This window comes from Salvelinus alpinus, chromosome 6 (assembly GCF_045679555.1).
Source record: "Salvelinus alpinus chromosome 6, SLU_Salpinus.1, whole genome shotgun sequence".
Classification (NCBI taxonomy): domain Eukaryota; kingdom Metazoa; phylum Chordata; class Actinopteri; order Salmoniformes; family Salmonidae; genus Salvelinus; species Salvelinus alpinus.
In genome coordinates this window covers 69,966,969-69,992,352 of record NC_092091.1, presented here as the reverse complement: position 1 = coordinate 69,992,352, position 25,384 = coordinate 69,966,969, and the positions used below count along the sequence as shown (strand labels likewise).

Below are 25,384 nucleotides of genomic sequence, written 5' to 3'. Positions count from 1 at the left end.
CGTGTGGGGAGATTGATAGAGATTATGACCGGTGTGCCAGCCTATCACTTGAATGTCACGGTCATCCCCTCTGTGTGGCAGTGGCATAAACGGTGTCATGCTATCAAAGGCTACTATCAACGATTCATTCATCATCTTTGAGTGTTTGTTAGTAGGCAGTTGACAACTTGCATTCAGCAAGGCTCATTGAAAACCTGCCATTATAAACAACCATGTGTGGCTGTCTTTGACAATTCCATAATGATGCCTGCAGTTGTTCTAGAGAGAGAGAGGGGGGGGGGGGGGGCTGACTGGTCTGGTGGAATTCGCAAATAAAACAAAGAAACATTTAGATATTATTGCCATGGCAATGTTGTTAGAACTAGGCCCAGCTTCTCCCACCTTGTTGTCCCCATATCATACGGTCTATGACATCACATGCTTGGGGACTGCACCCAGCAGTGAGATCATGAAAATCCCTCATCTCTTTCCTCCAGGTAGGTGGTAGGCAGGCATACCAGGCAGGTGGAATGTTCCCATTGTCAGACAGCTAGTGCTCTGTAGGTGGGACTGTAGGGGGAAGGCGATGGGCTGGGTAGATACAGTGGGCTGGAGCTAGGCTGGTCTCAAAGCCCACCTCAGTACGTGTCTGTCAGGCAGCTTACCCCTGTGTGGTAATTCACAAATAAAACAAAGAAACATTTAGATATTATTGCCATGGCAATATTGTTAGAACTAGTAGCCTGGAAGAATTCCTCCTTGGTCCTCCCCCCTGCCTGAAACAGATGCTTAGCCGTTTGATGCGCGGCGGGCCAGAGCAGGATCATTTGATGAATGCTATCCTCCTCTTCATATGTTCTAGTCTTCCCCGTCTGAGGTAATGGTCTCCCGGCCTGTCCCGTCTCACTCTGACACGACGAACAGACAGGAGAACATAATAATCCTTCATGGATTTATCCCAGCCGAGATAGTAGTAATAACATGTCTTCAGTATCATATATCAACAGAGTAGAAGAAGTAGCAAGGCTACACGATGTGTGTTTACGTGACAGCGGCCAATCATTTGTCGTTAACCCCCAGGCTGATGTTATCAAGTCTTTTCATAGAGATTTATGTCCACTTTGGATGACATCACTACACTAATTCATGACGGGAGCCAAAAAAAAGTCATAGGATCACATAGCTACAGTGTAAACACCGTGGTGACGATACTCCGATAAAGAGAAACGATCATTACGCAGCTACAGCTGTCTCCACAACACCCCTTAATGGTACGCCAAGCTCCAAGACTTAGTATACTGTATTTAGCCTGGTTCCTGATCATTGTCATGCAAATGACCATAGGAGTTGGCTATACATCAGGAACAGATCTGGAACCAGGCTAGCCTACTGGACTATGCTGTTATTATATAGTCATCTCTCAAGACCATGTGACCAGGATGCTATGGAGTCAGTATGGACTTGATCTGGGAAAAGAGACATAAGGATGGCAATCCCCCTGTCCTATTTATGACAGGTTGGAGTTGGCTTTGCTTTGATTCATCTGTCCAGGGTCCCCAGACATCCTGGTGTATATACCATTGTATTGCATTTTGCAGAGAAGAAGAAGAAGAAGCCTGTTTTTATAATGGCTGGCTTTGAATGGGAACTAGAACCAGATGGGGGGAAATTGAAGTTAAATGCAGCTGGAATCCATGTAAGCGGCAGAACCTTTTGGCGATGGAGAGGGGGTGTGATGTCATCATATGTGCCACGCATGGGTCACTGTGCATCTCTATGGACTGGAGAATCTCTGGGATAGCAGAGATATTGGTGGATGTGCTAGAGGAGGAACAGAGCATGTCTCTTTTCACATCAATCACAAATGGCATTACAGTACATTAAGCTTGCTGTACTATGGCATCTTGTTGCATTGCCAATGAACACCTAGTTGATCCGCTGGCCACTGGTTATATGGAAGTCCTTAGATGTTACTTGATTTGCTTCTTTCCTTATTGCATTTGCCTCCGTTCTAGTATATGCAATGCCATTTTCTAAACTGCTTTCAAAGTAGATATACCACAGTATAGCACCTCCAGTCAAGTCTAGCATTTCTGGCAATCTCAAACTGTACTGTACATAAAACTGTCTGGAAACAGTTTCAGCAAAGTTGTTCTACAGTTTTAGCCAAGATGACAAAAAGTAAATGGTGAGACTGTAATTCAAGTCAATATGAAAAGGTGATATAGGTGAGGAGACAGACAGGTGAGCAGACAGACAGGTACATGGCACAGTAACATTAGTAGAAGCATTAACATCTTTCTAGTAGTATATTTTGGGCTGGCAGCCCGCCATGTTGTAAAGGAATACTCTTTGGCAAATTTGATGAAATCAGAGATGACAAAAGTTCAAAGTCACATCTGATTAAAGGTAGCGCCATCTGAAAAATTGTCTCGATTCTTCATACAGATGAAAAGGAGTGATAGATGGTATAATCACTTCTTATACAATGTGTGTGATCCATCTAAAACATCACAAGGGTTGAAGGGAATCTGCAGTATAACTCTGCACACCTGAATCCCCCCCCCCCCCAAAAGAGAACTACACCCCCTCATTCCCTCAGAGAAAGTTAAAAGGACAACCGAAATGTAAGGCAAGCTTCCCAATCCCTACAGCATTCCTTCATTTACAGCTAAAAAAACAACAGCACTCCCTTTGAAGAGGTATCGAGGTCCGAGCTTGATTACCATTTGAGATTGAACAAGGTCTGGCAACGTGGTGTAGAAAAATGACTGCTGGCAGGCAGGTCTTTTGGTTACGGAGGTCTCCATGAGGTGGATTAGATGGAATATCCAGGGTCCTCCTGTCTGAGAGGGGCGACTTAAGGCCATGCATTAACCCTGTGTGTTCCACTTTCACAGGGCCCACACATCTGGGCCACAGCTGGGAGCTGGGACGGCGTGTGTGGGCGTGTGTGACAGAAACAGAGACGGAGGGAGAGACAGAAGGAGAGAGATGGAGCATGAGGGGGTTCTTTACCGTGATTGAGCAGTGAGCACAATGTACCGGGTCTGAGAATATTAAAAACGAATGGAAATTCCTATTTAAAACGTGTGGACGTGAGGCACTGAGACGTACAACAGGACCAGTTGAAACATTACAGGTTGTCACACATACGTCAGCACTATATGTGCCTGATGGGAGATGGCAGGGTATTTTAACGGTATACATTGGGAATGAGATCACCTACTCTGGTTTAAGTCAGTAAAAGCTCATCAATGGTAGTTCTTTTTGAAGCAAATTAGATTTTGTTCTGAGTTAAACATGAATTCTTTGATGACACAGTATATTTGAGAGTCTGGAACCATTTTATTTATATGTAGCTATCGTGGCCTGTGGCTAACCAATAAAAAATGAAAATACAAAATGTATCCATTTGCTAAAAATGGTTTATTGGAGAACATGGACAATAATATATAAACCGCTATCTTTTCTTCCGGCCATACTGGCAGAGCAGACCCATGTTTGTACAGTAGTAACCAAATGGAAAATATTATAACTCAGTACAAAGAATATTAAAACAAGCTAACAAACTAAAAAATATATAGTGACAGACCACAGGGGGCTGCTGAGGGGAGGACAGCTCATAATAATGGCTGGAACAGAACAAATGGAATACCATTCCACCTATCCTGCTCCAGTCACTACCACCAGCCTGTCCTCCCCAAGTAAGATGCCACCAACCTCCTGTGTGATAAACATCAACTAAAAGCATAAATACAGATAGTTCCCTAAAACAGTCATAGGTGGTAAACACTTCACTACATGCTACATCAAAGTAAAAAGATAACACATCATTTATCAGTATGGAGAAATAAAGCTGATGGTAAAACAGGAAGTATTTCTAAAGGTTTAGTCATTAGTTCCGGTCTCATCTGCTTTGCAGATCGGTTCCTGGATCTATTGGACCGCTTTAACCTAACAGAGGCAAGTGGGAGAATGAACAGGTGTGTGTGTGTGTGTGTGTGTGCGGGAATGCAATGTCTCTGTGTGAGAACGATTGACAAAGACAAGGCACTCAACTTGACCTCAAACTCCAATTCAAACCACAGTTCCAGTCAGGCCAACAACCTCAGATGACAGTTACCCACATACTGCAGCTACACAGCAATGGCTTGTTTTAAGATCACTAAATTAGTCTACGCTTTCCAGTAACTTATGTGAAGTGTGCATGGGGACAAATGGACAAAGCCCAACTCAAAAGAATCAATATGATCACGTTAGCCATGGACACGGTCAGAGTTCTAGGAAACATCACCAAGAGGGGCATTGACTTCCTACATGTATTCATCCTCAACTAAACCACATCTTGTTACATAATGAGGAACCTTTTTGCATCATTCTCTAAAAAAGACAATCTTTGCCTCTTCACACCTTTTAAAATGAACATTTGAACCCACTTCCAGTTTAAAACACATTTAAAAATACTGATAGTTGCACAATTAGAGAAACCAATTTCTAATGGTGAGTTTAAATAAAGTACATACTCAGTGTGGTAAGACTGAAGCCCAGTGGCAGTAGCAGCAGAACGAGAGAGAGGAGAGAGGAAAGTAGAGGAGAGAATACAGGAGAAGGGGAGAATAGAGGAGAGGAGAGAAGAGAGGTGTGTGCGTTGGAGGTTGGAGAGGGACATCTGGAGACGAGCCACAGCGCAGGGAAGGAACGATAGCTATAGCTGTTGAGTGGTCCTCGTATTAATCTTTTAACTGTTTTAGAGGAGATAGCTGTGTCGTATTCATTAGGCACCAAACAGAGGGAAACAGACTGAAGCAGGGAGGGACTGGACTATCTGGACTTGTCCAATGACAACCGCTTGTTTTCGTTTTTCTTGGTGAGAAACGTTTGAAAAAGTTTTGCTATGGTGTCCCCTAATGAATACGACCCTGATGTTCCCCATTTTGACCTTTGACCACATTTGACCTTAGGTAGCCTTCTCCAGGGACTGATAGTACTCCACCAGTACAGCCCAGGCTTTGGGGGCCATGAAGCCTTCCGGCGGGTTCTGTCCTTCGCGAGCCATCTTACGCATCCGTGTCCCTGAGATGAAGTCATAGTCTTGATGGCTGAAAAAAAATGAAGGAAAACAAATGTAGAAGGTACCGTCTCATTTCAACAGCCTGACCCTGAAATGTTTTTTTGGTAAGTGAGGAACGATCTTCTAACTTAATGGCATGACCAACTAAATTCAAGGACACTTTAGGAAGAGTTCTTTGAGGGAACTTCACAAAATGCACTTCATATGCTTGAAAAAAAGGCCATGTATTTCAGTAATTGAAGTAAACACGCACTCGAGCCCCCTTACGCTAAGGGACTTGGTATATCAAAAGAACCTCAGACCCATGAAACAGCAGTACATAGAGAAGTTGCATCAAGCCAGCGGCAAAAAAAAGAAAGAGCGCAACCTAAACGTCAGACCTTCACCATCAAATTCAAACCGTCTGTTAGACTTCTCAGTTTAAACAACTGGTTCAAAAATAAACACGGGCAAAAAAAATGTCTAAACACAGCTAATTAGTCTCAAACCAAAATGAGAAAATTCCTGTAAAAAACAGACTAGTCTAAATACAATCTTCCATGACTCCGCCACACACAAGTAGGGGATAAATTAAATTTGACAATGATTAGATTCATTAGATACTACTGTAGATTCCTTCATTTAGACAAAGGGGGTAACATTCAAGCACATTCCTTCTCTCGCCACCGTTACAATGCACTTTCCTCATAATAATCACATTTGTCAAATGTGGTTTCGTTTCTCAGCGGTTTGCGGTCGTGTGGACTGATGTGCGCAGCGGAGCGTCTTGTACGGATTTGTACTGTTAGCGCCGCAGCAAGAGCCACGACGTTTCCACACATTAAACCTTATCATGGATTCCTGACCAGCAGAGTCCTAGTATGATGTAAACTCCAGCTCCACATGTTCTGCCAGTGTCCTCTCCCGTCTACCTCACTCCTGAAACTATATATTGAAGCCCGCAGACAATTAAGGGTTGGTTTGGGGTTCTTTTTCATTCAGAAAATTTCACTTTTTACCCTCCATTCTTGAATTGGACTTTAAATTAGTCAATGAATCTCATTTTTTAATTTCACCTTTATTTAACCAGGTAAGCTAGTTGAGAACAAGTTCTCATTTACAACTGCGACCTGGCCAAGATAAAGCAAAGCAGTGCGACAGAAACAACAACACAGAGTTACACATGGAATAAACAAGTGTGCAGTCAATAACACAATAGAAAAAAAAGAAAGTCTATATACAGTGTGTGCAAATGGCATGAGGAGGTATAGCAATAAATAGGCCATAGTAGCAAAGTAATTACAATTTAGCAGATTAACACTGTAGTGATAGATGAGCAGATGATGATGATCAGATGATGGTGTGTAAGTAGTGATACTGGTGTGCAAAAGAGCAGCAAAGTAAATAAAAACAATATGGGGATGAGGTAGGTAGATTGGGTGGGCTATTTACAGATGGACTATGTACAGCTGCAGCATTCTTAAGGACTCTGTGGGTTCTGGGTTATCTATTCATTGAACCCACTTGCAGATGTAAATCAGCTGTTTGCTAAATCTGGTACAACGTATCATTTCTCAAGTGTCCTGGTGTGTTTTTGTAGTACATGGTCCCTGTTCAAATCAACTGAATAGATCAATTAAATAAACTCCCTAATTCCTCCCCTAGTACTGCTAAGTTATCCTCATGTTATTGTCCTCTGCCCAACAGTGAGTCCTGAGCCTGCAGTACAATGCAGACCAGACTGACAGCCAGGGGGCAGTACCCAGATCGTGTATGTCTGACACTCCAGGTGTGCCAACGAGTCAGCTCCCGTTTCTCCATCTCCATAGGCAGTAATGGGATCACCTTCCTCCTGACCTCCGTAATGCAAACCCACTGTTGAACACATCTACTACTGTATTCTCCCCATAAATTACTGTATTCTCCCCATACATTAGTGACTTTTGTACTGGATAATCACACCTTTTTATCAGATTGTCCTATTTTCTAATCAGATTTATAGCTCGGGCCATGGGGCTAACACTTGCAGTCTGGCTGGGAAGAAATAAACATTCTAGAATTGCCATCCAGTGAACCTGTTCTACTGTATACTACGCTGAATGTGTTCTGGTCCTAAAACTTTGATGAAATACTTTGATGAACTCTGATAGTGGAGGACTTGTATTCATTACAATAGGTGGAAATGACAGGGCAGAGAGAGAGAGAGATAGACACACAGAGAGACAGAGACACACACACACAGAGAGAGAGAGAGAGCGAGGGGGGGGGAGAGAAAGTGCACAAACTCCAAACTCGGAGGAACACTTAATATGCGGTTAAATGAGAAACAGCTTGCGCTGATTTTAGCCATTACACTATAGAGGCAGACTTTAAGGGCGATCGTTGGCAATTAGGCCTAGCATCTATATTCCTCTCACATTTGGCAGCGCCGGCCGGCACAATGTGCACAAGGAGTGGTCGAGAACAGACGGAATGCCATAAATTTCACAAGGCGCCAACCAGAGCCTTTGAAATTGTGATTTAGCGTTTACCCTCTTTCTCTCAGCTCTCCCTAGCTGCTAGCCTAGCACTGATACGGTCAGAAAGAGCTAGTCAGCGCGGCTTTGAAATGTTCTGGCGTAGCTCTTTTCGGGTCTTCAGGTTTCATATTAATAAAAACAACACAATTGAGCTGAAATGAAGTCGCCTGTTATATAATGTTATTATGACAGTCAGAAAACGGACAATTACTTTGCTGGAAGGAGTAGAATATAACGGGGTGAGGTTTCTTGACAAGTCAGACTGCTGACTCGGCAGTTCTTAAGGGGGCTTGTTGAGAAGGACACAAGGGGAATTCTAGTAGTGGTGACTAGACCTTTGTCCCATTACTCTTACATTTCCACTGAGTCACACTGCAGAATTATCTCACGCTTTAGCAGGAAGATTTAGTGCTATCCAAACGGTCTTATCCAACTGTAAAACTAGTCCAAAAACACTGGATAATGGATAGTTCAGCCACTCGAAGTAGAAGACAAGTTGATAGAGAAATACTCATTGATTGTTCCTTTATGACATACCAAATGGTTTTGGAGTGAGCCTTTATCAACATACTTGACTACTGGTATGGAAATCCAGATTATACATAGAATATAAACAGCCTTGTCAGTTGTGGCTCTTATTGTCAAGCAATTCTCCTGCTTTCAATCCAGGAAGGAAAACTCTCTGTGCTCCATTTCTGAATCCCATGCCTAGGTGAAACCTAACTAGGTGTGGGGAAATATTTCCTTTCAGACTAGTTCTCCTGGCGATTGTGGTATTCCCCCCCGATATACAAATACTATATTTATCTTGTCAACTCAATTTATTCTGATATCAAAACATGCGCCATGGAAAAAAAGGGTGTACTCCACCTTCTGATCAATCAGTTCCTACTTAAGTAATCATATTCCTTTAATCAGTCAGATCAGTTTTCAGTCATGACATTCTAAGCCAAACATGGCTATAAAGTGATAGCGTGGACGGTATTAAAGCCCATAGCACACAGAGATTGCACGATTTGTGTGTTAGTCATCGGCTGCAGTATCCGTATACAGACTTTTTACAGACTTTAATTAATAGCAGTTCTCGGTGATTTCCGAGCGACTTCAAAAGCTCTGAGAAAGCCACAAAACTTTGTAAAGAGCATAAGAAAGCAAAGAAGTTCCTGTTATTCTTGGCTTTGCCATTTGCCGTAGATAAGGAAGAAAAACACATGGGAGGTTTCAGTGGAGAAGCTTAATGAATGATCAATTTGGGTTATTGGAGTTAGGCATGATAATGTTTACAGGCTGTGGAACAACATTCCTGCCACAGATGAAAAAAAAAAAAAAAGAACCGCTCATTTGTTTTCCGTTGCAAAACGTTTTTATGTTGTATGTCCTCATGAACACACCCTACTTACCCACGTCCAGACTGTATGGCAGAATATACACGTTGCTAGTATTTTGATATCTAGGTAAAAGTGTGACTAAATGGTTGACTAATTCTGATTGGTTGAGAAAGGTCACCATGACCTGTATGACCAGGACTCATCATCATGATGCTGACTTAGAAACATCTTAAAACCTCCAAGAAAGTAACATTTGGACTTCATTACATCCGTCGTTGAAGAACACTGGTATTACGAGTGACATCCACCGATTACATTCTTCGAACCTTAAGAATAGAGATTTGTTTATAAAGACACTCATTATGGGGCAGCAGGTAGCCTAGTGGTCAGAGCGTTGGGCCAGTAACCGAAAGGTTGCTAGAACCAATCCCTGAGCTGACAAGGTAAAACTCTGTCGTTCTGCCCCTGAACAAGGCAGTTAACCCACTGTTTTTAGGCCGTCATTGTAAATAAGAATTTGTTCTTAACTGACTTGCCTAGTTCAGGTTAAATAAATACAAATGTAAAAATTCCACTGGGATTAATCATCCTGTCCTTCACGCAAACACAAAATGGCAGACAGACAACACACAATAAGGAGATACTCTTTCTACAATATAAAGCTGATCTACCCCCTAAAAATATACAATAAAGAGATAGGACGGAGACTGGAAAACAAACGATGTGTGACAGGGCTTACTTCTTGGGGTCGTAGAAGTCCATGGCCCTCTTGGCTTTGTTGTAGGCGGCCACCTTGAAGGGTACAATTTCCAGGGTGATGAGTCCAGGCGCCATGGTGAGGACTTTAGCCCCATGGGTTGGCTCGTACAGGTCCTTGCCCGTGGCTGGGTGGGGCATGCCCGCCGGGTCGCGACCCACGATGTAGAAGTTGGCGCCGGCCACCATTCGCGCTCGGCAGTGCCACTGCACCTGTGGTTTTATGGTAAAAAAGAAAAATTGTTTTAGTTACTCAAAACTAAATGTCAACGCTAAATGTTGGCATTTCCAATGGGAAAAAATACTAGCTGGTAATTCTGATTTAGCGCCAATTCTACCTTTTAGCATTTACAATGGGAAAAACCCCTCTGGTCACTCAGAGAATGAGAACGTTTAGAATGTTTTACTGGGAAGCCAGGAGAAGGGGAAGTGGTTGGGCAGCTCTTTCAGTGGGTTGGAGAAACAAGGTAGCCATGGCACAACAAGCACGTTGTGGTGAGACCAATGGGAAGGGAAAAACAGCACTTGATTACCTTGACTGATTCGTAATCACGTACGGTGGAGCACAATTACCCTAAATACGAGTGGACATTGCTCTCGCTGCTACCGCCGATGGACGTGGAAGCAAGCCCCCTATAATTACATTACAAAGCACTTTCTTCAATAATAAACAGCCAATTACGGTAATGACGTTTGGACAGGAGTGCTCAAATCCCCCCGAACGTAGCGCCCACCGCCGACATGCGAGAATCCGGTTTTACAACACATTACAGAAACAACAATAAACTGAGCTCTTGAGTGGAAGTTTCAAATGACTAAAGAAAACAAGACTTCATTCTTCTGGCCTATCCTACTATTTAACCACCCATACGCTCCCATCCTACTTTTAAAATTGGAAGTCTTCAACCTTAAAACGCCAGTCTTAAACTAAAAGGCCTTGATGAGAGAACAAAGGGAGTTAGGAGAAGAAAAAAACGAAAGTTAAACTCTGTAGGCAGTCTGGAGAGGGAGGGATGGAGCGCATTGTTTTGTTAGCTGGTTGCCAGGTTGGAAGCGAGTCTTAAGATGGACACTCAGGGCCATGTGAACCCACTCCCTCCAACCTGGCAGCCATTCTATTTTTATGCCCCTCCCCGGCACATGTGTACATATCCTACTGTGCCTTCCCTGTATTTATATTCCTGCTAAATGTACTAAACGTTTTATTTTGTATTATTCTTAACTTGCCTCCTCTTAACCTCATGTGGCATCGTGGATAGGGAACCTGTAAGTACGCATGTCATTGTACTGTGTACCGTGTGTATCCTGTGCATTAAGTGCCTTCAGAAAGTATTCACACCCCTTGACTTTTTCCACATTTTGTTGTTATAACCTGAATTTAAAATGTATTAAATAGAGATTGTGTCACTGGCCTACACACACACAATAACCCATAATATCAAAGTCGAAATGTGTTTTTTTATTTTACTAACTAATAAATGAAAAGCTGAAATGTCTTAGGTCAATAAGTATTCAGCTTGTTACGGCAAGCCTAAATACGTTCAGGAGTGAAAATATCACATAAGTTGCATAGACTCACTGTGTGAAAGTGTTTAACATGATTTTTAATGACTCATCTCTGTACACCACACAGAGATAATTGTAATGTCCCTGAGTCAAGCAGTGAATTTCAAACACAGATTCAACCACAAAGACCAGGGAAGGGCACCAATTGGTAGATGGGTAAAAATAGAAAAAGCAGACATTGAATATCCCTTTGAGCATGGTGAAGATATTAATGACACTTTGAATGGTGTATCAATACACTCAGTCACTACAAAGATAGAAGCGTCCTTCATAACTCAGAAACCGCTCAGGGATTTCACCATGAGGCCAATGGGGACTCAGAGTTTAATGGCTGTGATAGAAGACTGAGGATGGTTCAACAACATTGTAGTTACTCCACAATACTTACCTAATTGACAGTGAAAAGGAAGCTGTACAGAATAAAAATATTCCAAAACATGCATCCTGTTTGCAACAAGGCACTAAAGAAATACTGCAAAAAATGTGGCAAAGCAAATCATTTGTCCTGAATATGTTTGGAGCACATCCAAGACAACACATAACAGAGTGCCACACTCTATATTTTCAAGCATAGTAGTAGCTGCATCATGTTATGGTTACGCTTGTAATCGTTAAGGACTGGGGATAAACCTAATGGATCTAACTACAGAGGAAAACCTGGTTCAGTCTGCTTTCCACCAGACACTGGCTGATTAATTACCTTTCAGCAGGACAATAACCTAAAACACAAGGCCAAATCTACACTGGACTTGCTTACCAAGAAGACAGTGAATGTTCCGGAGTGGCCGAGTTACAGTTTTGAATTTAAATCTGCTTGAAAATCTGTGGGAAGACTTGAAAACGGTTGTCAAGCAATGATCAACAACCAATTTGACAGAGCTTGAAGAATTTTGAACAAAATAATGGGCAAATATGTAAAGCTCTTAGAGAATTACCCAGAAAGACTCACAGCTTTAATCACTGCCAAAGGTGATTCTAACATGTATTGACTCAGGGGTTCGAATACTTATGTTAATGAGGTATTTCTGCATTTAATTAATACATTTGCAAAAATGTCAAAAAACACATTTTTGCTTTGTCATCATGGAGTATTGTGTGTAGATTGGTGAGAAAAAAATATATTTAATCCATTTTGAATTCAGGCTGGAACATAAACATTTGGAATAAGTCAAGAGGTATGAAGACTTTCTGAAGGCCCTGTATGACAAATAAACTTGACTTGTGATGGATGGGAATATAACATATGTAGTCAAACGCACATAACATTTCATAGGGTGTTAGATGAGGCCGGAAAATCATTCATATTCTCCTAAAATGTATGGACCTGGACTGATCTTAAGCCTGTTGTATTATTTCAGGGTGAAGAAGTATTTTATTATTTTATGGGTGAAGTCCATCTGAAGAGAAGGGATCACTACCACTACCTCGCTATCCAACAAAGGTGCAGAAATGACAGAGAACAAGCAGCAACTCTTGGAGGACAATGGACTTACATTAAAACCTTTATTCTCAGAAGGCTCCAAAAAAGCAGAAACGGGTTGGTTCTACTTTTAACAATGAGGATGCTTTTGTGGTGCATTTGATGTCAGGCTGTAAGATCACACAGACAGATGATGGGCCTTTTCAGGCTGCATCGTGTTCCCCAGAACAGAACAGAGCTCAGTCTGGTCCCAATGATCGTCTCCCCATAACCCTGACGACATGATTAAAGGACAGCAGGAGACTTCAAACAGCTAGACAGGCATCAAGTACAAAGTGACAGAGATTATATTGAACTTTCTAAATCTGAATGTAAATTGCCATCCATGTTAGATTAAGCTGATTTCATAAGTCACGTGTGGACCGTCCCATCATATTACATCACAGTGACAGTCAGGCAATTTAAGTAGCTTCCAGTTCTTGAAGTGTACTCATTACTTTGCCTTGTGTTACAGACTTTGTCAGGTCCATAGAAATAGAATCCATAGAACGGACTTGGCTGCCAGTCCTCCCATTATTTCAACCATTGACTTGAATAGGGACGCCCGTTCTATGGTCAGGTTACTGCTAAGCTTACCTCAGTGGGGCCGGCGTACATCATGGGCGACGGGAAGATGGCCACGATGGTGTTTTCGGGTTTCAGCACGCCCTCGTCCAGCACGGCGGCGTGCTGCTTCATGCGCCACTCCAACGGCACGTCGTCGTCCTTGGTCCAGCCGCCCAGCGGGTGCAGCAGCAGGACGGGCCGGCGGTAGCCCCGTTCGATCAGACGCTTGTGGGTGTCCTGCATGAGGAGGGCGTGGCCGTTGTGCACCGGGTTACGCAGCTGGAAGGCAAACACCGCGTCTGGAGGGAGAAAGAGGTCAGAGAAACACTGATTTAGATGCTGCATCTTCATTGACACTTCCTGGTTTTCTTAAACAGAGAGAAAGAGGTCAGAGAAACACTGATTTAGATGCTGCATCTTTATTGACACTTCCTGGTTTTCTTAAACAGAGAGCAAGAAAGAGAGAGAGAGATGTAACTCTCTCTACCGTTACCTGCATTCATCTCCTTGAACTTGTGTTTGAGCTCAGTGGGGGTGAGTCTGTACTGGTCCAGGCCGTCGTTCCAGCTGATCTTGTCCAGGACCTGCAGGTCTCCTCCTACCAGCCAGTCTCCACTCTCCATCACCATCTGGACCAGACAGAGAGACAACACTCTGACCATTAGCATCTGGACCAGACAGAGAGACAACACTCTGACCATTAGCATCTGGACCAGACAGAGAGACAACACTCTGACCATTAGCATCTGGACCAGACAGAGACAACACTCTGACCATTAGCATCTGGACCAGACAGAGAGACAACACTCTGACCATTAGCATCTGGACCAGACAGAGAGACAACACTCTGACCATTAGCATCTGGACCAGACAGAGAGACAACACTCTGACCATTAGCATCTGGACCAGACAGAGAGACAACACTCTGACCATTAGCATCTGGACCAGACAGAGAGACAACACTCTGACCATTAGCATCATACAATACTGCACCCACTTCACCGTGACCCATATATTTTCCAGGGTTCCCACTTTTCTAAAAATATTTTCCCAGGACATTTCAATGACCTTTTTACCAGAACTTATTTCAACCCGGGTATTGTGCAGATCTGAAAAGACTGGATAGGTGTAAGCAATATGGTGAACATTTCAGCCTATCAAAGAAGAGAGAGGTGCAGTAATGACCATATTGCTTATAACTCTCCAATCCTGTCAGAGGTACATGAAGAGCCTGTGGCTATGGATTCATTTGAAATTGATGCTAAACAAGTGGCTTCTCTAACTCCTCTACCATGTTCATACTGCAGTTATGACAGCCATCAAGGACTGTTTCAAACAGTAAACCTCCCCAGTCTGGCAACTGCTGAAAGAGGGGCGGGATTATGGATAAATCAATAACAGCTCCCAGACAACTTTAAATACAACATCTAAAAAAGTTGACTCCTACAAATTGGAACCCAGTAAGAATGATGTGTCCCCTTCGCTTTATTCCTTTGACCGCATCTCTCTCGACTTTAGCGAAAACAACTCTCGACTTTAGCGAAAACAACAAAAATATGACGTGTAATGTAATCCACAATGAGACACCATCCATGATGAGCTCATGGACCGCATTGAAGCGATTTTTCCCCTTACAAGGTTGTTCTAATGTCCCCAAAGTACTGCTAAACCCAGGCAAAGCCAGCTTTGTTTCAGGCTATAACTCTTGGTCTGCCTTTCTGGGCATTTACTACTGGTGCCTGTGCTGTAACCACTGGGCTCTTTATGGAGTACACTCTGCAGCGTAGGTACTAAAGCCATTAAAGCATCAGGACTATGGATAGACTATGGCAGGACCAGGGGGTCCAGAAGCATATACACTAATGTGTCTTATGGAGATGGCTATTCAATATTACTCAAGGAGTTGAAGTTAGAAAACAATACCAGCCTACTAGTGAGCAGTTCTGATGTCCCATATATAAATGGTCACAGTAGCATGTAATGGTTTGGATTTAAAGGGGGTGGGTTCCTATGGATGTAACTGTATGGGGGCTGAGTCTTAGATTTCACAGACTATAATTTATATTCTGAGGAGGATTCCACAGTAGCACTGACTGTTTGACAGACGTTGGTAGTGCATTTGGCCCAAGTCTTTGTAAGTTGTAGTGGGACGTCTTTCACAACAGAGATGGAGTATGTATTATCCACAAGATTATATACACTGCATACATCTTCAGTGTTCAATAGAACACAGAGAGAACCGAAGCTGCTAAAACTCTGCCCTCGTGTTGTTATCATCAATAAGCCAGAGAGGAAGGATGGATGGAGTTCAGTGTCACGGTGTGAAGAGGTGCCTTTCATTCCACTTGATCCAACTAGTCTGATCTACTGGCTCCAGATCAGTGGCAGACGAATAACCCTCACTTGAGGCGGAGACATGAAAGACCTATCTGAGGAAAACGGCTTCAATTCAAATCCCAAACACACAGTAGATCTTTTAAACATTAAGATGGAAAATGATAGTAGAATGTTAGCTCAGGGGTAACCCAAAGCTGCATTTACACGATAATACACACACTGTGTTTTAGATATAAGGGGACTCCTGCTAAATTAAACAATTCAGCATGCTGTAGTTTCCGTCTCCCTGGCGGCCCGGCCAGGAGTAAACAGGAAACGTGGATTGACCGCGACGTAATACGGAGCAGGTTATCCCTAGTCTCAGAGAGAGACGGAGACGGGATGAGGGGCTGCCGCCTGCGAGGGGTGTGTTGACGGATCGGCTACAGCGCAGGGAGTTAAAGTGTGTGTGTGTGTGTGTGTTAAACGAGTGACACCTTAATCATAGCAAGCTGGACACACACATAGCGGAGACAGGATAGCACCGCTGGAGAAACAGAGTGAGTGACAGGTCTGGGAGAACCCACTACCCAGCATGCATTGCATGCAGCAGGGCCAGAGCCGCCAGACACAGACGCACTAGAGGATTATGGGTAGCTGATGGACAGCCAACCACGCTGCTTTCTTGGTAAACTGACAGTGCCTACAACTGAACACCAACCCAGAATGGATAACAGAGACGCTGAAGATAGTGTTGACTGTTCAACGTTGTTGAATTGAAGGGCATTTTGAGTGAAACAGGAGATGCAAATTCACAGCTTCTCACCCAGCCAATGAGTCAACAGGGCAGGGCTTTAGAATGAGCCACTGTGGTGTTAGTGTGTCTGTTCAGTGGCTTTAGAATGAGCCACCGTGGTGTTAGTGTGTCTGTTCAGTGGGTTTAGAATGAGCCACCGTGGTGTTAGTGTGTCTGTTCAGTGGGTTTAGAATGAGCCACCGTGGTGTTAGTGTGTCTGTTCAGTGGGTTTAGAATGAGCCACCGTGGTGTTAGTGTGTCTGTTCAGTGGGTTTAAAATCATCACACTGAGTTGAGCTGCAGACAGTACAGCACTACTCCAGCTCCCTGTGTGTGTGTGTGTGTGTGTGTGTGTGTGTGTGTGTGTGTGTGTGTGTGTGTGTGTGTGTGTGTGTGTGTGTGTGTGTGCAAACCCACACTAATCCATAATAACAATGGGAGCCCAAATTGTCCCGAGACAGAAAGCAAAAATAACCCTAGCCCGGCTCCTGCCACCATCAGTCTTGAAGATAGGGTTTCAAAAATGCAATTTCACAATTGTCCTCCCCGGTTATAGATCTCCAGTCCTGTGACGGAGTGTGTGTGACTGAACTTGTGTGTGCGATACAGCTTTCCCAGGTCTGAACTCTCGCCACGGCTGGCTGGCGCCTGTAGTTTTTTTAAAGCAGGGGGGTGGGATCATTTCAGGACGCCATGAAGTCTACCTGAGCGCCCACTGATATAATAACAGTCCAGATCAGACAGATGGAAACCATTGTTGCTCAGGTATATTTGGAATGGATGAGGTGGGTGGCTGCTGGCGAGGGGTAACGTGTTCAGCAGGGCCAGCTCCAAGTACAGGACAGCTTTACTAAAAGCCCTGTGTAAATAAAAGGCAGTTTGAAGGGGCCAGATGGAGAGAGGGGGCCGAGAGAGACTGCGCTCCAAATAAAACACATGTGCCAATTGAGGGCGGTCCGAGGGCGATGGAGCGATTACACAAGCACTTCTGACAGGGGAAGGAGAGCAGCAGCTCCTTCCTTTACAACACTACTCCACCTTATTCAGTCCTTCCATAAGCAGCACTGAGGAAAAGGGTCACCTAGGATCTGTCTTCTATTAGAACGAATGTGTGTGTGTGTGTGTGTGTGTGTGTGTGTGTGTGTGTGTACAAGGCCAAGGGGAGAGTTGGTTGGATATGGGGAGGGTGTTTATCAAACAGCACGTTAAGGGTAACCATCTCAGGGGCCATGCCTGCATTGTTCAGCATTATCACCAGGGTTCCATTTCATCATAACTATCAGTGGGACATTCTAAACAGCTCTGGAGACTGTGTAGCCGTAACAGAAGGTATGGGTGTATGATAATAAACGTGGTGGAAGGAGGTGTGAGAACTCCAAGGCTCCTTCCTCCCTGTCACATCACATAAACTGTCACCTGAAGCCGTCACGAGCACCGGTTTGAGCCAAACAAAGATAAGAAACACTCATAGGAAAACAAACATCGTCGTTTTGACATGTTACATGACAGTTTTAAATAGTGACAGCTTTCGTCGGAAAGTCAAGACACCCCTTGCTGCGCAGTGTAACGGTCCGTAGCCCCCCTGCTCGTTTATGTGATAGGGTCTCTGGAACTAACCACTGACCTTGATGTAGGAGTGTTACGCAACAGTTTTCAATGTTGACAGCTTTTGCGGGCACAACACCCCTCGCGGTGCAGTGGACCGGACCGTGGCTGCCCTGCCTGTCTATGTGGTAGGGGTCTCTGGAACTAACCACTGACCTTGATGTAGGGGTGGTCCTTGCAGGTAGTGCCCCACTGGCGGGCGCAGCGCTCCTCCTTGCGGTGCTCGTAGAACTCGGGGTTGCGGAGGATGGCCACACGGCGGCCCTCGTACACCAGGGCCATGGCCGTGACGCCGTCCAGACGCTCCTTGTCCGCCCCCGACACCGGCAACACCACCGGCACAGACAGGTTGATGACGCCACCTAGGGGACGGGAGGGGAACAGGTGGGTTCATTGAGGGGGTCAGAGGTTGAATAAAGGAAAGGAGACATGGAAGGTGGCCATGTTAGTGCTTTGAGACACAGAATAAATCAACGTCAGACTGCTGACAGAGGAAGTTGATAAGTCAGAAACCAGACAGCCCCATCAGCAAAACTGCAGCGTCACTTTAACTGTCTCTCTTACGATAACTTCAAGTACAGCCTCTCTACTGCACACTATGCCAGGGAATATTTAGACATTTAAGATATACGAGGTGATTAGGGAACAAACACCATCCAGTCTTGTGCATTCAGGTGGTTTCTGACCCTCGCAGAAAGAAAGAAAATAAAAAAGAGAAAAAGAAATGGAGAGAGAAAAGAGAGAGGCCCTGTGTTGACATGATGTTGGCAGATTCATTCAGCCCTACACCTTGATTAAACCAACATGACCAGCACGCTTTTCACATCCTATTGGATCAGATGGTGTGTTGCTGGATGGGATGCCATTGCTGCCAACCACCCCGCCACCACTCCTTCGTCCTCTGTCACAGAGTTAGCACACACAGCTGCTTTCAATAAGACACGTGAACACACACATGCCTGCTGTCCCAGCCTGGCCCATGCCAAACAAGGAGCTGGCACAAACACATAACACAGTCATCTACCAGGGGAATGCTGGTGTCCTTGTCAATCCTACTAACTGGGACTCCAAATCAGGGACGGATTACAATGAAGTGAGTAGTGTTGGAAAATTCCGGTAACTTCCTCAAAATTCCCTGGTTTACCAGAAATCCTGTTTGGAGGATTCCCATATTTCCTGCTTATTTCCTCGTAATTCCAGGAATCTTCCCACCAGAATTTATGGAAAACCAGGGAGTTTTGGGAAAGTTAGCAGAATTTTGCAACCTTAAGTGAAAGTGTTATTTAAATGAACAAATGATCTGAATTCTATCCAGTCACGTTTGGTTCAGTTGCGATTGTGTGGAACAGAAGCTCCTCCAGCTCTGTAAGGGTCATCCACTATAAAATCCCTAGAAGGAAGTGGAAATAGACAAATTATAGTTTGTGGAGGCAATCAATATTGAGGCTTCATCCTTTTCCTCCGCTCACATTTCCCTCGCTAGGACAAACAAGAGAAACCCGAGTGAGGGCATTGCACATGGACACGTCATTCAGCGTTCTCTACCAAGTACACAGGCCCAGTTCCGTTTATTTGCCGCAGCATAGGGTCACCATTAGCTCTGGTTCAAAACATATTGAAACTATATCTAAAGAAAAACCAAACAAGACCTGATCCAAAAATGACTTGTTGGTGCTGTGAAGAAGAGAGAGTTGTTGCTGTAAGGAACACCTGTGATATCAGACAGCTAATGAAACACTGGCTTGGTTATCATTTCTGTTGTTTAACACATTTTTATGCTGCGTGTGTGTGTTTGTGTGCCAGTATGTATTGGCAACACATCACACACGTCGCCTTAAGGGTCAGTGTTATGTCGGCAATAAAAGCAAATTGACTCTTTTTTGGAAATTCAAACGCTGTGTAGGAAATTGGTGTAATTACACAATTTCACCAATACCAAGACTGGGCCCCGCAGCGTTCCTTCAGCCCAACTCAAAAGGTACCGGTTCTATTTGTTTCCAGAGAATTAAAAGTCTTGAGCCTGAAGTGTAGAAGGATCACGATGACTCAACACAATAGCATGGTAAGATTATCCCTCTGATTCTTTCATCTAAAAATCTGACTTTTGATGAACTATAATAACTCATGTATTCGATCATGTTGAAGTAATGATGAGCTAATCAAGACCACTTGTAAAGTTCCAACTACCTGCATGTACATATTACCTCAATCACCTCGACACCGGTGCCCCCGCACATTGACTCTGTACCGGTACCCCCTGTATAAAGCCTCGCTATTGTTATTTTACTGCTGCTCTTTAACTATTTGTTATTTTTAACTTAACACTTATTTTTCTTAAAACTGCATTGTTGGTTAAGGGCTTGTAAGTCATTTCACTGTTGTATTGGCCATGTGACAAATAACATTTGATTTGATCTGAACATGTCCTTTTGAGAGCTTTCATCTCCCTCTAGTGGTCATTATAGACCATAACATCCATCAATTTATTTGACTTCACAGAGAAATACACCTGTATTTATCACTGCACCTCCTTCTCAAAATGTCAGTGAGAAGTGAGGAGAGGATTAAGAAAGGCAGACATTGAGAAGTAGGCAAGGAAAGGACTCTAAGGCAGACATTTTAAGGAGAGGACAAGAGGAAAACATCAGGGATCAAGGAAAGATTATTGAGAAAGGGCCATGATGCCGTCTTACCGTCCAGCAGACAGTCAAAGTGGAGACACTGCAGGAACTCCCTCTCCCTCATGAAGCCGTTCAGAGGGGTGGCCCAGCCCTCAGCAAGCACCTGAACCCACTGCATGTCCACCTGTGGTCAAACAGCGGTCAATCAGCACGCAAATAACGATTCAACAGCATTCAAAGTGTGGTCGAACATGGATCACACTTTCAGAAATGTTCCCTTATCACTTTCACATAGGCCTTTAGAATCTATCCATCCCCCGTAGACTCTCAGAAAATACCAGTAGGTGTTAGTAAAAATGGTATTTGATGAGAACGGTTACCTTTCCAATCTGCACAGCAGGTAGTGTTTCAGCATCCGTCTTGGCCAGGTCCAACTTGTTCTCTACTACGTACAGCTCCTTCACTTCATAGGAAGCATCCACCGGCACTATATCCTACAAATATTCATTCATTATACCAGTGAAAATGCACAAAACATTATGGCAAAACGAGAACATCCAAGAGGTTGATCGCGTTGGATAAGAATTCAGGGGTGTGAAAGTGGGGGTTATACAGCTGTGAGGCGTTAGTATTTTGGAAATGTGAATCCCAATCTGAAAGTGTGACGACACTGCCCTCTAGTGGTGGAAATTAAATGTGACAGCATGATTCCATGTTACAGGTTTCAATTAATCTGTTTATATCAAACGTCATCAATGGATGGATGAATGGATGGATAAAAGAGGAGGTTGTTTCTCTCACCTTCTCATGTAGCAGGTCAATGAGCTGCTGTATAGACTCGTTGACACTGCAGGTGTCAGTCTTCAGCACCAGCTCTGGGGCCTCTGGTTTCTCATACTCCGAGTCTATCCCAGTGAAACCTGACACATGGAGAAAACAGTCACAATTCATTCATAGAATAGATAAATCAGTCTCTCAATTGGCACGAATAACAATAGCTGAATATGAAACAATATGTAATTTGCAGAAAGGTTGTGACTTCATTAAAGTTGCAGGGAAGGTAATATCTATCCACTGAGTCAGTGGCTCACAAACGTCATCAGTTATTGTATCACCAACTTAATTGTGCTCTTCCCAGAGTACCCCTGAAGTACCCCCTCATGTGCATTTGAACAGAGTCTTCTCAAGTACCCCTATGGATAGACCAAGTAACCCCAGGGGCCCCAGTACCGCCGGATGGAAGCACTGCACAAGTCACACAAATTAACTGAAATCTAGACAGGCTTTTTAAAAACATGGTTCACACAGCTTATTATCCAGCTTGGCGTGACTTGAAGAGACAAGATTCTTAATAGTGTGGTCTGAGGACGCACTGGAACAGGGCTGAATCCCACCCCATCCCCCCATTCAATTAGTCACTCTACTACCTGACATATGACACCTGGTAGATCATGTCTTAAGCTGTCCAACTGGTCAACTAGGCTTCACAGTATATCGTCTCATGCCTACAGCTCAGAGCTTAGCATGAAGGAACCTGCAAGTAAGCATTTCATTGGACTGTGCACACCATGTGGATGATACTGTGCACACCATGTGGATGATACTGTGCACACCCCATGTGGATGATACTGTGCACACCCCATGTGGATGATACTGTGCACACCCCATGTGGATGATACTGTGCACACCCCATGTGGATGATACTGTGCACACCCCATGTGGATGATACTGTGCACACCCCATGTGGATGATACTGTGCACACCATGTGGATGATACTGTGCACACCATGTGGATGATACTGTGCACACCATGTGGATGATACTGTGCACACCATGTGGATGATACTGTGCACACCATGTGGATGATACTGTGCACACCATGTGGATGATACTGTGCACACCATGTGGATACTGTGCATATGACAAATGAACTTGAACTCCGAGCTCAGCATGGTGCACTAGACTAGATGAAGATCTTGTCCCAGCAGCTTCCTTAGCTTGTGACTCACTGTTTCACTAAGCGATAAACGACACAGCACTTCCTCTGGTAACAACAGCCAAAGACATGAGATCTCATGTTCCTGCTGGTCAAAACCAATTCACTTCACATACTTTCTCTAGAGACTTCTCTCTTCTACGTTTTCATACTTACTAATGCTATAAGAGTTATGGTAAATTGCCTATATGTATAAGCATGTGTTATTTATCTTGCCTTACCTCTGATCTCTCCAGCCCTGGCTCTCTTGTAGAGGCCCTTGACGTCTCTCTGTTCACACACGTCAAGCGGCGCGTCCACAAACACCTCGAAGAAGGGCAAGCCTGCAGCCTCGTGGATCTTCCTGGCGTTCACACGATCCTGGACGATGGGGAGACAAACAACGGGATAGTTAACTCCTGACAATGGTATGATGATGGTGTACTCCTGACAATGGTATGATGATGAATTACAGGCAAAACACAAGTAGCAGCATATTAACTCTCTCCATCTTTCTTTTTGCTCTCTTTCATCTTCCCTTTCTCATGACTTGTCACCTCTTCCCCTCTGTCTTCCTATATCCCCTTCTATTCTGTCTCTACCTTCCTCTCCTCTTTCTCTCACTTGTTCCCCCCATCCCCCCTCACTCACCCGTCCGTAGGGAGAGATGAAGCTGGCGATGCAAACGAGCCCTGCGTCGGCGAACAGGCGGGCCACCTCGGCTATACGCCTGACGTTCTCCTCGCGGTCCTCAGGGCTGAAGCCCAGGTTCTTGTTTAAGCCCTGGCGGATGTTGTCTCCATCCAGCGAGTAGCAGGGGATGCCGTGGCACACCAGGTACTCCTCCAGGGCCATGCTCACCGTGGTCTTCCCAGCCCCAGACAGACCTGGGTGGGAGAGAGTGGCAAGGAATAGGTGTTGATGGTGGTTGGTCAATATTAGTATTGAGTGTAGCCAACTAGCTATACCCCATTTTAGCATTGCGTCAATATTAGCATTGAATGAATGACAAATGGTGGCCGTCAATATTAGCTTTGAAGCCATGATAACAAATGGTGCCTGACAATATTAGAATTGAAGGCAGAGCGTGGATGAATGTGATGCATTCTTTAGAAATGCTACTGTTGATTGAATGCTAATACTGTCTTTTGGTAGTACTTAAAACCTAAATACATCAGTAAATCTTGTTCAATGGTGAGTTAGCGTGAGTGAATATAAAGTGACTGAAAGAAAGGCTTAATAAAACATTTGTATTTCTTTGAAGACTGTAACTGACGATAGCCTGGTCCCAGATCTGTTTGTGTGGTCTTGCCAACTCCTATGGTCAGTCTCACAACAACCAATGACCCTAGGAGTTGACAACACAGCCCAAACAGATCTGGGACCAGGCGAACTGAACTTTAGTTCTTCTGTATACCTGTGAGCCAGACAGTGCATCCACGGAAGCCCCCTCTCGTCCCCACCACCTGACCACGCTTGTTCCTGCTGACATGGTGAGCCTGGTAGGTCACATTAGTCGCCCTCTGCATTCCCTGCAATCACAATATTGTTCTGTCCTTTAGTTTCATATCAAATTACACTGACTTAGTCCCATTTGTTCCTTTGCATTTGCAGCTAACACTGACTGTGACTTTGCAACATACAGAAGTCACACTGACTTGCACAGAGTCCAGGACAGGCACATTTCTTACTCATGAAGCAAAAGGTCATCAGCAATATTATGACAAAAACGTTGAAGGACTGGTTTGCACCTAATGTACAGTAAGGTGACATAGGCCTACATTCCAATGCATGTGCTCTGTCACTAGGCTCCTGCTGAGTAGATTAGCAAGAAACATTTTGAGTCACACACAAATGTACATCAAGGGCCACGGGTCATCATGATGACGACAGATCATTTTGCAGCAGATACAGGATCTTATAGTTAGCTAGCTAACTGCAGTTACTATATAGGCAGAACAGCTTGCTCTTGGAATGTCGTGCAAGCTATAGCTTGCTACAAATGGCTGTCTGTCTGGCATTTGGTGGCAAGACTAAGAAGCTAACTAGTTGCATTTCTCCAATCATAGGAGCACGGCCACTCCGCGCAGCTAAGAAAGTATTGCATCATTTAATTATAGCAGTAAATGTTTTACTGGGAACAGAAATTGCAGTAACAAGAGACAACATTGATAGTTCAGCAGCATATTGTTGACGTGGCAGCGGTCGTCGGGGTAGGAACGAATACAACAACTCACCCAATTCTCGCTGGACGCGTTGCTCAGCTTCGGTTTCTTGTGAGAGTTTCCGGAAGTCTCCATAACGGTCTATAATGAAAGCTTTCGTCACCGGTTACGGTATATGCGACCTACTAAATCAATTACTAACGCGTTATCTTTTTACGGACAGTTATCTCTTTGAATGGAGGAACCTCAAACAGGAACCGAGGAGGACGACCAACGTCATCAGAATCGGAAGTGATGTATATCGGCTGGTGAACTGTCTGTTCTTTGAAAACTGATTTGGAATCAGTTTTATCCGCGCAGGTCTCAAACGACACCGTGATGACATCTATGGATGACATAGCTAGATTACATAACATATCCTGGACCAGTTATTAATTACCTGTGGTGTGCATCGCGGAGATAAATACGGAATGCACATTGGATAAAACACATATTCATATTAGACATTTTAATTTGTTGGCTCCAGTTCGATTTTTTTCCAATTCAATTATATGATTGGAAATAACTTATTTAAATAACTATATCACGTACTGTGGCAAATCCTACTCATGAAAAAATACATACAAAATATTATCCAACATTTAAAACAATTATCGTAAAGACAGACTTGATTACAAAA

General features: G+C 44.0%; 1 protein-coding gene across 2 annotated transcripts; it reads right to left on the bottom strand.

Annotated features, from left to right (window-relative positions):
* Nucleotides 1-3,389: 3,389 nt before the first annotated feature.
* papss1 (3'-phosphoadenosine 5'-phosphosulfate synthase 1) lies at nucleotides 3,390-25,002 on the bottom strand. 2 transcript variants are annotated; one of them, XM_071407667.1, is made up of 12 exons: nucleotides 24,778-25,001; nucleotides 23,958-24,072; nucleotides 23,192-23,427; nucleotides 22,783-22,921; nucleotides 21,367-21,485; nucleotides 20,946-21,059; nucleotides 20,638-20,749; nucleotides 18,101-18,306; nucleotides 13,721-13,856; nucleotides 13,258-13,526; nucleotides 9,619-9,848; nucleotides 3,390-5,081 (listed from the first exon to the last, which is right to left on the bottom strand). In XM_071407667.1, exons 1-12 carry the CDS (start codon nucleotides 24,838-24,840, stop codon nucleotides 4,940-4,942), a joined length of 1,881 nt encoding a protein of 626 aa, XP_071263768.1. In that variant the 5' UTR covers nucleotides 24,841-25,001; the 3' UTR covers nucleotides 3,390-4,939. The 2 variants fall into 2 exon arrangements, with proteins under 2 accessions (XP_071263768.1, XP_071263769.1); XM_071407668.1 differs by lacking the exons at nucleotides 3,390-5,081; nucleotides 9,619-9,848 and adding an exon at nucleotides 12,691-12,894 and having other exon boundaries at nucleotides 24,778-25,002.
* Between the last annotated feature and the right edge of the window lie 382 nt (nucleotides 25,003-25,384).

Bases quoted from the DNA above. Each gene is read 5' to 3' on its own strand.
- papss1 (XM_071407667.1), bottom strand. From the start codon at position 24,840: ATGGAGACTTCCGGAAACTCTCACAAGAAACCGAAGCTGAGCAACGCG. The intron at 22,922-23,191 runs GTGAGTGAGGGG...CCCATCGTCCAG, and splicing joins TCATCTCTCCCTACGGACGG to GATCGTGTGAACGCCAGGAA. The intron at 5,082-9,618 runs GTAAGCCCTGTC...ATTTTTTTTCAG, and splicing joins GACTTCTACGACCCCAAGAA to CCATCAAGACTATGACTTCA.